This window comes from Pecten maximus, chromosome 4, assembly GCF_902652985.1.
Source record: "Pecten maximus chromosome 4, xPecMax1.1, whole genome shotgun sequence".
Classification (NCBI taxonomy): Eukaryota; Metazoa; Mollusca; class Bivalvia; order Pectinida; family Pectinidae; genus Pecten; species Pecten maximus.
In genome coordinates this window covers 9,579,242-9,596,960 of record NC_047018.1, presented here as the reverse complement: position 1 = coordinate 9,596,960, position 17,719 = coordinate 9,579,242, and the positions used below count along the sequence as shown (strand labels likewise).

At 33.6% G+C, this 17,719-nt stretch overlaps 1 protein-coding gene across 3 annotated transcripts in view; it reads right to left on the bottom strand.

Annotated features, from left to right (window-relative positions):
* Positions 1-16,262, bottom strand: part of LOC117325171 (jouberin-like) — a 68,921-nt gene extending 52,659 nt beyond the window's left edge. For 2 of the 3 annotated variants that reach the window (XM_033881158.1, XM_033881160.1), the window contains exons 1-16: positions 16,210-16,262; positions 15,643-15,732; positions 14,938-15,001; positions 14,625-14,676; positions 13,138-13,270; positions 12,956-13,022; positions 12,041-12,626; positions 11,713-11,788; positions 10,933-11,116; positions 10,657-10,752; positions 10,243-10,336; positions 9,841-9,936; positions 9,350-9,448; positions 6,985-7,110; positions 5,144-5,202; positions 4,419-4,427 (exon numbers count right to left, since the gene is read on the bottom strand). In XM_033881158.1, coding sequence (XP_033737049.1) covers positions 4,419-4,427; positions 5,144-5,202; positions 6,985-7,110; positions 9,350-9,448; positions 9,841-9,936; positions 10,243-10,336; positions 10,657-10,752; positions 10,933-11,116; positions 11,713-11,788; positions 12,041-12,626; positions 12,956-13,022; positions 13,138-13,270; positions 14,625-14,676; positions 14,938-15,001; positions 15,643-15,732; positions 16,210-16,222 — 1,844 coding nt within the window. In that variant the 5' untranslated portion in view covers positions 16,223-16,262. The remainder of the gene's footprint in view (positions 1-4,418; positions 4,428-5,143; positions 5,203-6,984; positions 7,111-9,349; positions 9,449-9,840; positions 9,937-10,242; positions 10,337-10,656; positions 10,753-10,932; positions 11,117-11,712; positions 11,789-12,040; positions 12,627-12,955; positions 13,023-13,137; positions 13,271-14,624; positions 14,677-14,937; positions 15,002-15,642; positions 15,733-16,209) is intronic. The other variant, XM_033881161.1, reaches the window with a different exon arrangement.
* Between the last annotated feature and the right edge of the window lie 1,457 nt (positions 16,263-17,719).

The following is a 17,719-nucleotide window of genomic DNA, read 5'->3' as shown; positions in this document are numbered from 1 at the left end:
TTATAGGTCACATGGCCTAAGGCCAGATTTATAGGTCATATGGCCTAAGGCCAGATTTATAGGTCATATGGCCTAAGGCCAGATTTATAGGTCACATGGCCTAAGGCCATATTTATAGGTCACATGGCCTAAGGCCAAATTTATAGGTCACATCACCTTAGGCCAGATTTATAGGTCACATGGCCTAAGGCCAGATTATGGGGCGCATCTATAGCCTAGGACTAGCTCATGCAGTAGTATTCCTGACTTTCATGATTTTCATGATCTAACAGTTCTTGCTCAGATATTTGATGTATATTGAATATGATACATGATCATTGAGGTTTTACTGCTCCATAATTATAAAGCATCATGCTTCATGCATACAGATAAACAATAGGAACAACATGCATGTTCAAGGTAACACCTCTTCATGATATCATACAAAGATAGGAATCTACACTTTATATAACATGATACACTGTCAAAAATTTACACTTTATATAACATGATACACTGTCAAAAATCTACACTTTTTATAACACGATACACTGTCAAAAATCTACACTTTATATAACATGATACACTGTCAAAAATCTACACTTTTTATAACATAATACCATACAAAGATACAAATCTACACTTTTTATAACATGATACACTGTCAAAAATCTACATTTTTTATAAAATAATACCATACAAAGATACAAATCTACACTTTTTATAACATGATACACTGTCAAAAATCTACACTTTTTATAACATGATACACTGTCAAAAATCTACACATTTTTTAACATGATACACTGTCAAAAATCTACACTTTTTATAACATGATACACTGTCAAAAATCTACATTTTTTATAAAATAATACCATACAAAGATACAAATCTACACTTTTTATAACATGATACACTGTCAAAAATCTACACTTTTTATAACATGATACACTGTCAAAAATCTACACATTTTTTAACATGATACACTGTCAAAAATCTACACTTTTTATAACATGATACACTGTCAAAAATCTACACTTTTTATAACATAATACCATACAAAGAAAAATCTACACTTTTAATAACATGATACACTGTCAAAAATCTACACTTTTTATAACATGATACCATACAAAGATACAAATCTACACTTTTTATAACATGATACCATACAAAGATACAAATCTACACTTTTTATAACATGATAGCCATACAAAAACAATATACAGTAGAATTTGTTAAACTCTAACTGGGAAAACTTGAATACCCCGCTTAACTCTTACTTCGTCAGTCCCAGCCAAATTCTCTGTTTATTCTAGTAAAAAAAGGTTGGAGAACTCAAATTTGGAAAACACAAAAAGTATACACTTTTTACAACATGATATACCTTAAAATCTATATTACTAGTATGTCACTATCTTAAACAGAGCTCTACATCACGACTTCAAGCCTTTAAGAAAAAGAAATTGACATCGTTATATCCCCCATAGTTATAAAGAAGACCTTTGCCGTAAAGCTAGATCTTTGGTCAGTTGACTTATCCTTAACACAGACTATTTAGCCTCAAAGTGGCATTACAAAATAAAATGTTCATTAGTGAAAAATACTAAACCTGACACTGACCTTGACCATTCAGACCCATGACCTTGACCTTTGGTCAGTTTACTCGTTTATTTCTGACCATCACTAAAAGATACAAAATCTGACCAAGACATTGACTAAATTACCTTAATATCAAATTAGTTGATTCATTTCTTATTTCTGACTAATGTTCATCAATGAAAGGATGCAAAACTTTGTCATGACCCTTGATTAAGAGACCTTAACATTTGGTCAGTTGACTCTTTGTTTAAGTCTGACCAACATTGCTTCAAAAGTGTCATAATAAAAGCTCATCAGGGAAAAGATACAAATCTGGCTTTTAACCCAGTGACTTTGACCTTTGATTGACCTTGACCTTGAAACTCTTGTCCCTGTGACCTTGACCTTTGGCCAGTTGATTTCTTGTTTAATTATGAACATCTTTCCTTCATCATGTCATAACAAAATGTTTGTCAATGAAAAAATACAAAACTTGACCTTGACATTTGCTCCTGGTGACCTTGACCTGTCATCAGTTCACTCCTGTTAAAATCCAACCAACATGGTTTCATAGTGTCATAACAAAAATGTTCATCAGTAAAAAGATAAAACATGACTTTGATCTTTGACCCAGTGACCTTGATATTAAGTGTTCAATACAATACAAAGATGTCCTTGACCTTTGACCCTGTAAGGTAGACCTTTGACCATGTGACCTTGACATTTGATCAGTTGATCCCTTGTTAAAATCCAAGCAACAATTCTACATAGTGTCACAGCCATTAGTGAAAATCTACAAAATTTGACCTTGACTTTTAGCTCAGTGATTGTGATCTCTGACTAAATAACCTTGACCTTTGGTCAGTATACCTCTTGTTTAATTCTGAATAGCTTTGGTTCATCATGTCATAACAAAATGTTCATCAGTGAGAAGTTGCAAAATTTGGCCTTTAAACCTGATGACCTTGACATTTGACTTGGGACGTTTTACTTGAGAGTACATTTTTGTGAATTTAAAATCTTGACCATGTTTCATGTAAATCGGTCTATAAATGCGTAAATTATAGCCAGAAGTAGAATTTGTGGACAGACGGATGGACACAAACAGACAGATTTACTAATCAGTGCTACCTGTATTTGAGAGAAAAAGTGTATGTTGAGATAGTATTAAAACATCTGATTTAAAGATTCCAACAGTGTACCTAGCTATAGCCTACTATGTTTTGGTGTCACTCCAGTAGAAAGCTATTTAGGAATTGCTAAAAAAAACTAACTAAAATGAGCTTGAAAACTAAACATTTATAAAAAATGTTTAATAAATAGTTTTTTTCTGAAAGCAAGTAGTAATAAAATATCAAGATAGCAGCTGTGTTTTGTTGGGTGATCATTTGTAATACCATAAAGTAATAGGTCTATATAACTTCTACATAGAAATGTGTCATCATTTGTAATACCATACAGTAATTATAATAGGTCTATATAACTTCTACATAGAAATGTGTGATCATTTGTAATACCATACAGTAATAGGTCTATATAACTTCTACATAGAAATGTGTCATCACTTGTAATACCATACAGTAATAGGTCTATATAACTTCTACATAGAAATGTGTCATCATTTGTAATACCATACAGTAATAGGTCTACATAACTTCTACATAGAAATGTGTCATCATTTGTAATACCATACAGTAATAGGTCTATATAACTTCTACATAGAAACAAACTGTCAGCAATAGTAACAACAGCATCAACACTGTATCTATGTACTTTATGATTCAGTAACAAACTACCTGTCACTACAATATTCTCTAACACCAGTCTACAGTTTCTAAACACAAGAATTGGCATTAAATCATATACATGTACTGTCATATAATATATAACACTAAACAGAAGAATTGACATTAAAATGATAAACCTGTACACGTACTGTCATATGATAATTAAAATGAACAATATTATAGTTGTTATATTATCGTTAAAGGTTGATAGACAAGAAAGGCACTATCATAAAAAAATAGCAAGTACATGTAGTAGAAAAGAGCTCTGGAGTTGAATTCACTAAATTTGTTTTACTGTAAATGTCTTTATTTTTGTGAGCATGAAATTTGTGTTGTTTTACTGAAACTATCTAGTTTGTTGTATTAATAGTTTACTGGGTACTGACAAAGATGGTATGCTGGACTTAAAATATACTGAAAGTTTTACTCAATCCAAATCATTATACTGTAAACATACTCAATCAAACTTTAGCAAACAGCCAAATTTAAATAGATTAGCGCAATGAAGAATTGGAGCATGGACAATACCTACAGCAAGTAGTGCAATTATAATTCAGCAGCATCAGCTGTCAGGAAAAAAGGGAAATCCTTTACACCACCGCAAAAAGGATAATGTTTCTTTGGCAGTAATACATGTAATTTAACCAGTCTGATGTCAGACTATAATTTCTTCTGATATAATGCATGGTGTATGATGACTCGTAAAAATTAAGATGAACATAGTACAACAATAAAGACATTTACAGTATATACCGGTGGTAAACTATATCACAGTTTATTTAGGGATGGCAGTCAGGAATGTGCTCAAGTGTGACATTTCAAATCTTCACTGGTGAAAAAAAACGTTAAAAAGGTTAACTTGGTATTGGTTTTTGTTACCTGTGAGACACAAAATGGGATTCACACTTTGGTGCCTATCAGTATCATTTTTAACTTCAACAGGAAAAACTGATCAATAATATGGCTATTCTCTGAGGTCTAGCACTAGCAACATTCCACTACAAAAGTCTGAAATGATTATATATGCAGGGAAAGGAACATGTCATAATCACATGTAGGATGAAAACCTACCTCTTTCTCCTGAGGAAATAAAAAGCAGAGTACATTCAGCATATACCATCAACAGTGCAGTGATAGTGAGAAATTGTAATTCAAGCTTTTACCTTGACCATATTGTCTTATGGTACACACAAAAATGGAATTCAAGCTTTTACCTCGACCATATTGTCTTATGGTACACACAAAAATGGAATTCAAGCTTTTACCTCGACCATATTGTCTTATGGTACACACAAAAATGGAATTCAAGCTTTTACCTCAACCAGTTGTCTTATGGTACACACAAAAATGGAATACAAAATAAAAAGATCTAAATCCATGTGTAACTATCAGAAGTCATAAAAATAACACTGAAAATTATAAAAAAAAAAAAATCAGACAAATTTTTGTGTGAGTAGAACAATAACCGGTCAGCAAGAGCTGTATGTGTGCATATTTTTCCAATACCCCAGTAAATATCCTGATCACATTTGTTTTTTAAAACAATAACTGTGACATTGAAATTAAATTAAATCACTCTTCTTATTGTGTATAATCATGTGAAATTTCAGGAATTTTAGACTCTGGATTCTGAAATAACCTCTGAAAATGAAAGTGTGGACAGATTGCCTGATGGACAGTTAAACACTAACTCTTGGATAACTACCCCTAGAACATATAACAGTAAGATAGATTTCTGTATATATATATAATATACACTGTACGGGTCTCTAACAACAAAGTAAACATGGACTTACCTAGCATCGGACCAGTTAGTACTCTTCTTAAGATCTGCGTATGTCTTGCTTCCCACTTCCTACATCACAAGATGATTGCAGAACATGAGTTAAAGCCAATAATTTTTGAGTATGCCATGTTTTATGTCACTTCTATACAAAGTAAAAAATATACAACAGTTAACCCTCTGTCACACAATTTAACAATAAGTTAACCCTCCGTCACATAATGTAGCAGTCAGTCAACCCTCTGTCACACAATTCAACAATAAGTTAACCCTCCATCACATAATGTAGCAGTCAGTCAATCCTCTGTCACACAATTCAACAATAAGTTAACCCTCTGTCACACAATGTAACAGTCAGTTAACCCTCTGTCACACAATTTAACAATAAGTTAACCCTCTGTCACATAATGTAGCAGTCAGTTAACCCTCTGTCACACAATTCAACAATAAGTTAACCCTCCGTCACATAATGTAGCAGTCAGTCAACCCTCCGTCACACAATTCAACAATAAGTTAACCCTCTGTCACACAATTTAATAGTCAGTTAACCCTCCGTCACACAATGTAACAATAAGTTAACCCTCTGTCACACAATTTAACAGTCAGTTAACCCTCCGTCACACAATGTAACAATAAGTTAACCCCCTCTCACACAATGTAACAATAAGTTAACCCTCTGTCACACAATTCAACAATAAGTTAACCCTCTGTCACACAATTCAACAATAAGTTAACCCTGTCACACAATTTAACAATAAGTTAACCCTCTGTCACACAATTTAACAATAAGTTAACCCTCTGTCACATAATGTAGCAGTCAGTTAACCCTCTGTCACACAATTCAACAATAAGTTAACCCTCCGTCACATAATGTAGCAGTCAGTCAACCCTCCGTCACACAATTCAACAATAAGTTAACCCTCTGTCACACAATTTAATAGTCAGTTAACCCTCCGTCACACAATGTAACAATAAGTTAACCCTCTGTCACACAATTTAACAGTCAGTTAACCCTCCGTCACACAATGTAACAATAAGTTAACCCCCTGTCACACAATGTAACAATAAGTTAACCCTCCGTCACACAATGTAACAGTCAGTTAACCCTCCGTCACACAATTCAACAATAAGTTAACCCTCTGTCACACAATGTAACAATCAGTTAACCCTCTGTCACATAATATAACAGTCATTTAACCCTCTGTCACACAATGTAACAGTCAGTTAACCCTCTGTCACACAATGTAACAATAAGTTAACCCTCTGTCACACAATGTAACAATAAGTTAACCCTCTGTCACACAATTCAACAATAAGTTAACCCTCCGTCACATAATATAACAGTCAGTTAACAATATGTCACACAATTCAACAATAAGTTAACCCTCTGTCAAACAATGTAACAGTCACTTAACAATCTGTCACACAATTCAACGATAAGTTAACCCTCTGTCACATACATACATGCCATACCACCTGACGTGATGTGTTACATTAAAAAATAATAATAATGATAATTTTATATTATTAGAATGTATTCTTATTGCAATTTTTCAAATATTATGATTTACATCATCAAAAACATCAATATTCTTTATTTTAAAGCTTTCAAAATGAATTCCTTGCTCTAAAATTGAGAAAAAAATGTTCATATTCATGTCACACACAAATCTCCCTAATTTTAGGCAAAACTCCCTTAAAATAGTCACCGATCTCCCTTGTTGGGTCTCCAAAAAGTATGGAATGTATGCACATAATACAAATATCAGGTGGTTTTTTTTTGCAATTATTGTTAACTATTAACCACAGATGAATACAGCATTGAATGGATAGGCAGTCTACTTTATCAGTTACCTTTTGAGTGGCGAACATGGACCGCATGGCTGGTTCCACGACATCAGGTGGTGTGATGCCCTTCAGGGTCACATAAAGAGTAGAAGGATATGGACGTCGGCCCTGAGTCTGCCACCACTGCCACAACTAGTAGAAAACAAATACATTATACAAAGAGGCCAAATTGTAGTGAGAATGATTATCCATACATTCCTGTCCGTAAAAAAACCCTGTAGTTAGACAAGAATTAATGGCAATTAACTATTTTGTCTGTCCCACTTTTTCAGCATAGTAAGCTTAAAGCAAATTAACTTCATTATTCACGACAGTTTTTTCCCTAAAAGAACCAAATAAACCTTCACATGGTAGTATGGAAGCAACCTGTTCATGTTACAGACAGGTGTAATAATGCTGCATTGCAATACAAATATAAAATTTTGCAAAATCACTAATTCTCAAAATTCACATAAATATGGAAAGAGAGGAGAAAATTCATCCTATACCTTCTACAATTTATTCAAATTTGATTATAAACAAATTTGCAATTCTATTAGAGAAACTGTTATGACTTTTAAATCATTTCCCAAAATCTAATTTTTTTTGGTAAAAGATTCAACAATATTCATGTAATCTGTAGAGTTTGTTGAGATGTCCAAACTACAAAACATTCCAGGTTTGGTTGGAAAAACATAGATGCTTTTTGAGAAACTGTGTTGAACACAAAACTTTACAGTCCGGACTCGCAGCAGCCTTAACTTCCAGAGACTATGGAAGATATATATATACAAGTATATATAATGCTGTAAATGAAGGGTGTATTGAGATTTCCACTATGTCACCAACTATACACCAAGTTTGGTTAAAGATGGACTTAAACTTTCTGTAGTGAACAATGTATATAAACATAAAACTTTGAAGATTTTTTTGACAATAATGATGTCACTATCATGCCTGGAAAAGTAACACTCTTGCTTCACGACTTCAGCGCAGCCATGACGAAAATGGCATAGATATGGAAGCTGATGTTCACTGAGCCATAATCATATATCTCCAAGAAACCTCCAAGTTCCCAAACTTAGGTAAGGAATATCTAGTGTTACATCTGTTGAGGTACATTTATTCTGTTAGCACACATGTACAGACACATGTACAGACACATGTATAGACACATGTACAGACACATGTACAGACACATGTACAAACACATGTACAGACACATGTACACATGTACAGACACACGTATAGACTCATGTACAAACACATGTACAAACACAGGTACAGACACATGTACAGACACATGTACAGACACATGTACAGACACACGTATAGACACATGTACAGACACATGTATAGATACATGTACAGACACACGTACAGACACATGTACAGACACATGTACAGACACATGTACATATGTACAGAAACATGTACACATGTATAGACACACATACAGACACATGTACACACGTAGACACATGTACAGACACATGTACACATGTACAGACACATGTACAGACACACGTACAGACACACGTACAGACACATGTATAGACACATGTACAGACACATGTATAGACACATGTACAGACACATGTATAGATACATGTACAGACACACGTACAGACACATGTACAGACACATGTACAGACACACGTACAGACACACGTATAGACACATGTACACATGTACAGACACATGTACACATGTACAGACACATGTACACATGTACAGACACACGTACAGACACATGTACAGACACATGTACAGACACACGTACAGACACACGTACAGACACACGTACAGACACATGTACACATGTACAGACACATGTACACATGTACAGACACACGTACAGACACATGTACAGACACATGTACAGACACACGTACAGACACATGTACAGACACATGTACACATGTACAGACACACGTATAGACTCATGTACAGACACATGTATAGACACACATACAGACACATGTACAGACACATGTACAGACACATGTATAGACACATGTACAGACACATGTACATATGTACAGACACATGTACAGACACATGTACATATGTACAGATACATGTACAGACACATGTACAGACATACATAAAGACACACGTACAGACACATGTACAAACACAGGTACAGACACATGTACAGACACATGTACAGACACATGTACAGATACACGTACAGACATATGTACAAACACATGTATAGACACATGTACAGACACATGTACAGACACATGTACAGGCACATGTATAGACACATGTACAGACACATGTACAGACACACATAAAGACACACATAAAGACACATGAACGAATCAGAAAAGCTCATACTCAATGATGCCTCCAATGACAGGGACATACAAACTAAACAATTTACCTCCACTTGGCCAGGCTTAGCCCGGAATTTGTACACAGGCTCAAACAATTGGAGGCGAACCTTGGAGCCTGCATTCAGTTTGTTGTTGACGCCTTTCAACTAATCAGGAAGGAGGATAAAGTAGAATATTTGTTAGATTGTATAAAACATTTTAAAAGTCAGCAGTCTAAACAACATACTACATTTATTGTCATGTGAAGCAGGATTTTACAGTACATCTGTTATACAAGTGAGCAATTAACGACTAGCAAATGATATTTTCATTTTATATCTCCAAACAGATTTAAAATAGAATTTATAAGTCCTAATCAACTAAACAATTTTGAAAATCTTCATTTTAATGTCAAACTTCATTTTGAACTATTATCATAATGGTATTCTGGCCATATATGAAAGTCTTCATTACTAATATTTTAATAATTAAAACAAAATGGTTATATATCACTGATGGCTGATACACCAACAATAACTGTTGATAGACATTTTTATACCTTGAGAAAAGCCCAGGCAATTCTATGCCAGCCACCCTCACTTTTACTCTGTTCGTACTGTCGACTTGCCGTGCTCATGCTCACAAAGTCCAATAGCTAGGGAAACACAATTGTATAAGGTCAAAAGCAATATTCTACAAACACAACCTGTGGTAACTGAAATAATCTACTACAATTGTAAAGGAACCTGCTTACAACCAAGTAATCTCTCATTTCTCTGTTATCAACACTTTGACACTTATTATACAATATAAAGAAATTATAATGACCTTGAAACAAGTGCTGTGATACAAAAAACAACAATGCTAACGATACGATAGAGCACTACAGAATTATTAATGGACTATGACATCAGAGTAAAGAATCATAGTATTTGTTTAGAGGGTTTCCAATATTACCTACCTCAAAAAATATTATGACTTTGGGGTAGTCCTGGATAAAATAATTGAAGTTTTCATTGAAGACCAGCAATTCTTCCCAAACTGGAAGCACAGATCTGTAAAAAATTAAAATAAAGTTTTACGAATTGAAAGTGTTCAAATGAAATAGAGCTTATCACACAAATGTTCGGCTGATTGGAGTTTATCACAAGAGTGTTCAGCTGATGTGGAGTTTATCATGAGTGCTCAGCTGATATTGACTTTATCACAAGTTTTCAGCTAGTATGGAGTTTATCACAAGTGTTGAGCTGATGTGGATTTTATCATGAGAGTATTCAACTGATATAGAGTTTATCACGAGAGTGTTCAGTTGATATGGAGTTTATAATGAGAAAGTTCGGCTTATATGGAGTTCATCAATGCATATCCATCTTACTTTTTTTGTTTGAAGTCAAAAGGCTGAGTCATAATTGGCACGATTTGGGTGATATTTTCGTTCTGCGTTTCAAAATAAGCAGACACTGCTCGGTCCCTGTAAACATGCAAAAAAATTGAATCACTAAATCATTGAAATCATAATAGTGTAGCTGATACACGAGACAACTTAAGTATTTGCATTGAAAATCATAAAACACTACTTTAATGTACACTAACACAATCACAGATACATTTTGACTAGACACAACCTAATGAGAAAAGAGAGAGGACTTACTTCTTTTGTTTGGTGAGGTTCTGCCCAGTCTCCTCATTAACAATGTGAACACGCACCATGGGATGTAAGATGTGGAAGTCATTTTTAAGCTTGTCTGTTCGGTGAACTGTGACGGCCAGTATCTGACCTTCGTCCTCTATCGCCTCTCTCCCCAAACGCTGCTCCTCTGTCTCTTCTATCACAGCTTGATAAGTAAAAAATGTCAGACAATATTTCAGCATCTGTATCCCATTACAATGGATAGTATACATAATTATGACTAACATTTGTCTCACTAGATAGTATACATAATTATGACTAACATTTTGTCTCACTAGATAAACCTCCCCTGATCACAGTTTAAATGATTCTATGTCTGGTAAACTATTTTCCTTCAATATCCAAAGAAAAATGTGGTTACCCCAAATAATACAAATCCACTCACAAACACAACATTCAGTTACAGAAAATTGCATTGTATAATCTGCAATAAAAAGATGTCTAGGAATGAAAATTCTAGTGATAAGATTTCCTATAGAAATCAAAAGTAACCATATGGCACCTGAAATATGAATTAATTCAAGGTGTTCTCATACTCAATATTGTGTGAAATTTTATCAAATTCTATTAAAAAAGAAGGTGCTACAGTGATGACAAAAAGTGTGAATAGAATTATGTCATTGACAAGTTAATATGTTATCCATTACATCATCACACTCCGATGAAAAAAACTATCACAAAAAATGTAACATCAATCTATATCGATATGAAGTTTTAAAAGTGCTAGTATTCAAAACCTACCAGGTGCCTTCTTCTTCACTCTCTTGACTTCCTTCACCTGTGTTTCCTCATCATCTGCATCCTCTCCCTCAGCATCCTTTAACATTCAATAAGATACCCAATGTGTACATACACTCAACCTAATGGCCAATATTCATTCTACCTCAGACATTATCCTACAGTAGTCTAAGCTTTTATTTTCCTTATATTACTATGCTATACTTCACCATAATACAATTTAGCTTCAAATAGGACGTTTACTCCGATAAAATATAAACGTGTTCAATGTGATACATTTTTTATCATTGCCTTATTTGTTTTTGAATTGATAGTAAATGTTCTATATTACCTGAACTTCTTCTCCTTCCTCTCCTTCCTCTCCTTCTTCCTTTTTCTTCTTTTTCTTTTTCTTCTTTCCTTTACTGGGCGATGCTTGTTCTTCATCACTCATTGGAGGTGAAAGCATTGCTTCCTCCTCTTCAGTTTCCTTCTTGGCTTTTTTCTTCTTTTTCTTTTCTGGTTTAGGTGAGCCTGTCTCAGCTGGAGACATAGCACCTTCTTCTTCTTCTGTTTCCTGTCCTTTTTTCTTTTTCTTCTTCTTTCCAGCTTTTGGTGAAGTAGGTTCAGATTCAGCTGGAGAGAGTGGCTGTTCTTCTTCATCCTGACCACCATCTGTCTTCTTTTTCTTTTTTCGTTTAGCAGGCTTTGGTGAAGCTGGTTCTGACTCAGGTGACATAGGACGATCCTCATCAGTTGCCTTCTTCTTCTTTTTCTTTGTCTTGGTGGGTGTAGGAGGTTCCTCTTCAGTAGCTACAACATCCTCCTCAGTATCTGGAGGCTTTTTCTTCTTTTTCTTTTTCTCTACAGGTGCTGAGGGATCCAATTCTAGGATAGTCACTGACTTTTCTTTAGGTGAGGCTAAGCCAGAGTCATCCCTAAAGGAACATAAACAACATCACAGTAAACAGGACATTGCTGCTACAATATCTGTATATCCTGTTTGTTGTCTGAACTACACTTTACTTTCTTGATGACAATTATGAAGCATTGAGGAGGTAATGTTATAAATGTCATACACCAAAAGGTAATTTACTACTGGAAAATGACACATGTAGTCATCTCATATTCAGAAACCCTCATATCTAACAAGTGCATGAAGTTTATAAAAACTTGTTGAAAAATAAAATTCCAACTTTGTCGCAACGGGGAAAAATTATCACAAAAACTTCAAAATATTGAAGAAATAACTTTAAATATTCCATACTTCTTTTTCTTCTTCTTAGTTTTCTTTGTTTCATCCAGGATTTCAAAGCCTTCATTGTCTCTCCCCTCTGTAAACAGAAAAAGAATCAGTCTAAAAATATGTTTGAAATGATTTTTTCATTATCTATTTTGACAGTTCAAAGCCATCAGCCATGATTTATTGTTTCTCGGTGATATACCTACCCATATCCTTCAATTTCTGTTTTTGTTTGTTACTTTTCTCATTCTTCGGACTATTTTCCGGATCGTAGGTGTTAGCTTTGATAGCAGCATCCTCATCTTTCTGTAGACCTTCCCCTTTCCTTAGAGACTCCAGCTAAAGAAAATAAACTATTTACTGAACAAGAAAATGAACAGGATACACCCAGATCCACATAAAAGTTGTTTTGTCACTTGTCATATTTCTATGAATAGTAAACACAAAGTTGATAAAGACCTTCTCATAACTGACCTTTGGGTAAGGCCTGATAGATAAAGTGGGGTAGCTAGTGCAATGATGCTTAGCTGGTTGACAATTTTCTATGATTAGTAACAGTATCCTGGCCATAGACTTGGGTCCCAGATCATTAAGTATGTACTCATTCAGTATATCCCCAATACACTTTGTATCCAGTCATTTTCATTATAATCTAAACAGTTGACAAATTCCTATAAACATTAATAGTGACCTTGACCTTGACTTTGGTGTCATGAAACAGGAACTCATCCCATGTATGAGTATAACCTGTTGTCAAAATTGAAAAAGAGCTATAAAATAGATTTGTTAGTAAGAGTGAAAACATTCTGTCAGTTGAATTTTGTTATAAAACCAATAGTGACTTTCCTTTGGAATCCTGAATTACAGACTTATAAATCCAAGGTTGCCCATACTTCAACCTGCATTAAAAATTAACAAAACTCTCTGGTGAAATGAAGTAATAAAAGTAGTGAGAATTAACCACCATATGATCCAACAACAGACATTAGTAACTGCCCTCTATACTACAGGACCTGAACAGGATTTACATAACTCATTTCTAATGCTTTCACTTCCTCTAATACCACAGCCTTAATATCATCACCCTATTGTGTAGCATATTTATTGTAAACAGACATACAATATTACCACCAAGTAATTTGACCTCCTGGCCTCTAAAGCTTTGTCAACAACCAATAAATATCCCTGATTTATCCATATCTATAAACCACTCAGAGATACTAAACCAATACTGTAAACACCTGCTGACTAGTGCTGTGTTACTTAGGTGATAACTTCAACCTATACAGTAAGGGACATGCTTATTTTCATACAAAAATAATTTCTATACTTTTTTTATATTCTTATATTAGACATTAAAATGATATTACACATTCAAATATTCTAGTAAATTGGGATACATGCTTTTAATTGAAATTACTCAATACTTTGAAGATGCAAGATATATATTGACTTACAATGGTGAAACTCCTGATTTGTCTAACAATTCTCTCTTGATGGATTATATGGCCGAAACCTTTTATACAGGTACACAACATCAAAACAACAGCAGAGAAATTATATAGAAAGTATAAACAACAGCGGACAGCTACAGTTTCAGGACAGTATAACATTCAGTGGATAGCTACAGTTTCAGGAGAGTATAACATTGTTTTATTAACTTTATTGATGTACATAATAGTATCATACATACCACCGATTCATCAGTTTGCTTTGTCTTCTTTTTCTTTTTTGTCTTTGCACCCCTAAAAAATGTAAAGCAAATTGAATATATTGTATTTCTGTTTTAACATTAACTTCCAATACTAGTCCAGGATGAACCTTTTAACAATTCTGAAGGATGATAAGGTATATATAGAGCAATGTTTGGACTACTATATTCTAGTTTTAATAGAAAAAAAGTTATGGAGAAGTGTGAAAAAGATGTTTGTGATATTTAATATTATAATTAAATATATCTGCCATGTTAATATGATAACCATAGATAGTTATTTATGTTTACTTACTCTGTAGCTTGGCCGACAGCCTGTTGTAGGAGCTGGTCAAACTTGGATTTGGTGTCCATATCAGCTAAAAATAAGAAAATTTCAATTTACTAATTATTATTTTTAATTAAGATTCTAAGCACCAACAATGCGGAGAGCGGATTAACACAATGGATTGCATATATATTATATAATATATAATATAGCAAACAAACACTGTGCTACATGAACATTGGGCCAATTTTGTAATTCTGTATTCTACTTATTGTTACTGTAACAGTTAATAAAATTGTTAATTGTTACTTGGAGTCAAGTCTTCCTTCACGTACGTATACACCAACAAGCAAACCCAAACATCCTGGATTGGCGGACGATATAGGTGGCAAGCCGGGTGCAGTTTGTATATTACAAACTGGGTTTGCCTCGCTCCAGTTACATTATTACCGTATTCCCACTGAATTTGATTACATTTGGGTGACTATATATATATACTACTGATATTGAATTTGGCAATGCTCGTCAGCTGAAAGGCCGCAAGCTTAAAAGGCCATAATAGTGGACGTAAAACCTGTTAAATTAAATAAATAGGTTCGCAATTAGGGGTGAACATGGGTAGTAGAATGGATGGTCTGGTGCTAAATTAGTTATTAGTAGATGTTTAGAGTTCTGAGGTCCGGGAACTAAAGCGAAAATGATCATGAATGTTGCATTTGCATGAATTCCTACCAAGAGGAATCGCTTCCTCATCTCCGACAGGCTTTGAAGACTTCGGTCTGGCCTTTTTAGTCTTTTTAGTTTTTGTTGGTGTTGCAATATCTGTAAATCAAATAGCATTCCAAAAATAATTGATTATGACTTCATTCACACATTGAACATTGTAAACAACTTGTCGTCTCCTCTAAAGTACAGTAACCACTTTTTATACAATGTATACTTGTCAATCAGTGAGACGTGTTTGAAAGAGTAAATTATCAGAATATCTCTGTATACAGCACTGAAATTTATTGCCATTTTATTTTAGAATATCAAATTTTGATTATTAATCCTACATCTAATAACGATGATATTTCAGGTTTCATTACAGTAATCACGTTATGGAATGTCAGGTCTATTCTTGTCGACACAATTTCTGTGCAAATTATTCAGCATCTCTATGCCTTGAATATACGTGAACTAGTTTTCATATCTAAATAAACAACATGTTGCATACAAATATTATGAAGGATATTACATAGGCATAGTCAAATCCTTGAAAATATGGAAAAACACAATTTAAAAATTTGAAGTACACACCTGTATCCGCCATTTTTGTTTATATCTAGCAACACTGCCAAAGTAAACGGATTTCTGATTGGTTAATGAATTATCAATTTTCTAAACGTTTAATGGGAGGTAACTCCTATACTGTCGAGCAAGTTCATGCGATTATGGCAAGATACTTATGTTTCCTTTATTCATTGAGCAATATCGATTCACTACATAACTAAATTATTTAAGGTATAAATTATTAATTATTAGGTTTATGCTCTGAACCTATCTTCAAATAATTGAAGATAGGTTCAATTCAATTAAAGATAGGTTTAATTCAATCAGAGATAGATTCAATTCAATTAGAGATAGGTACAATTCAATTAAAGATATTATATGTTCAATTCAATTGAAGCTCAAAAAGGTACAATTCTATTAAAGATAAGTTTAAATAAGAATAATTGAACATATCTTCAACTGAATTGAACCTATCTCTAATTGAATTGTACCTATCTCTAATTGAATTGAACCTATCTCTAATTAAGTTGAACCTATCTTCAATTACGAACAAATAGGGAAAAGGGACGAATTAAAGATAGGTTCAATTGAATTAATGATAGGTGCAATTGATTTAAAGATAGGTCCAATTGAATTGAAGATAGGTTTAATTTAATTAAGATTATGTTGTATTTGAAGATAGGTTTAATTCAATTAGAGATAGGTTCAATTCAATTAGAGATAGGTGCAATTCAATTAGAGATAGGTGCAATTCAATTAGAGATAGGTTTAATTTAATTAGAGATAGGTTTAATTCAATTAGAGATAGGTTCAATTCAATTTATCTATCTTTAAATAATGAAAGATAGGTACAAATAATTGGACCTATCTTCAATTGAATTGCACCTATCTTCAAATAATTGAAGATAGGTTCAATTAACTGAATATATGCGTTCCATACAACATTTCTCCGTGACAACTTGTTTAGTGTTAGAACACATTTTTTTTCAGTATATCTATGTATGTCCCAGATTAAATATTAAACCAAAAAATAATAAAAACTATATATGAATTATCCAGAACGTTCTTTTGAAGAAGAGGGGACGTTAAGCGTCTTCAAATCGAAAAGATATTTAATTATGTTAATTACATTCTATATTGCACCATGGCCAGGGACGTACACGTACGCAAATGAGTTGAATTTGTGGTAGATTGCAACATTACAAATCCCCACTCGATCTCTAGCAAAACAATATGAAATAATAACATAACGATCATGGGGTGGGTGTCGTTTTATTACTGTACCCGATTAAAAAAATTAAATAACAAAATAAAAAATAACATAACAACAAAAATAGGTATAGCATAATTGGAATTTTGTTTGGTTATTTGTTATACTGATGGTGTTATTCATACAAGTTTACCTAGATTCCAAACGGAGTGCAATTTATGTAACCTTTAGTCTACACTCAACTGTACCTTTCGCTGGATGTGTACTACTAAATGTTCTTACTGTTTCAGTCAAACTAAAACACATAATGTACAATGCACTAATAAT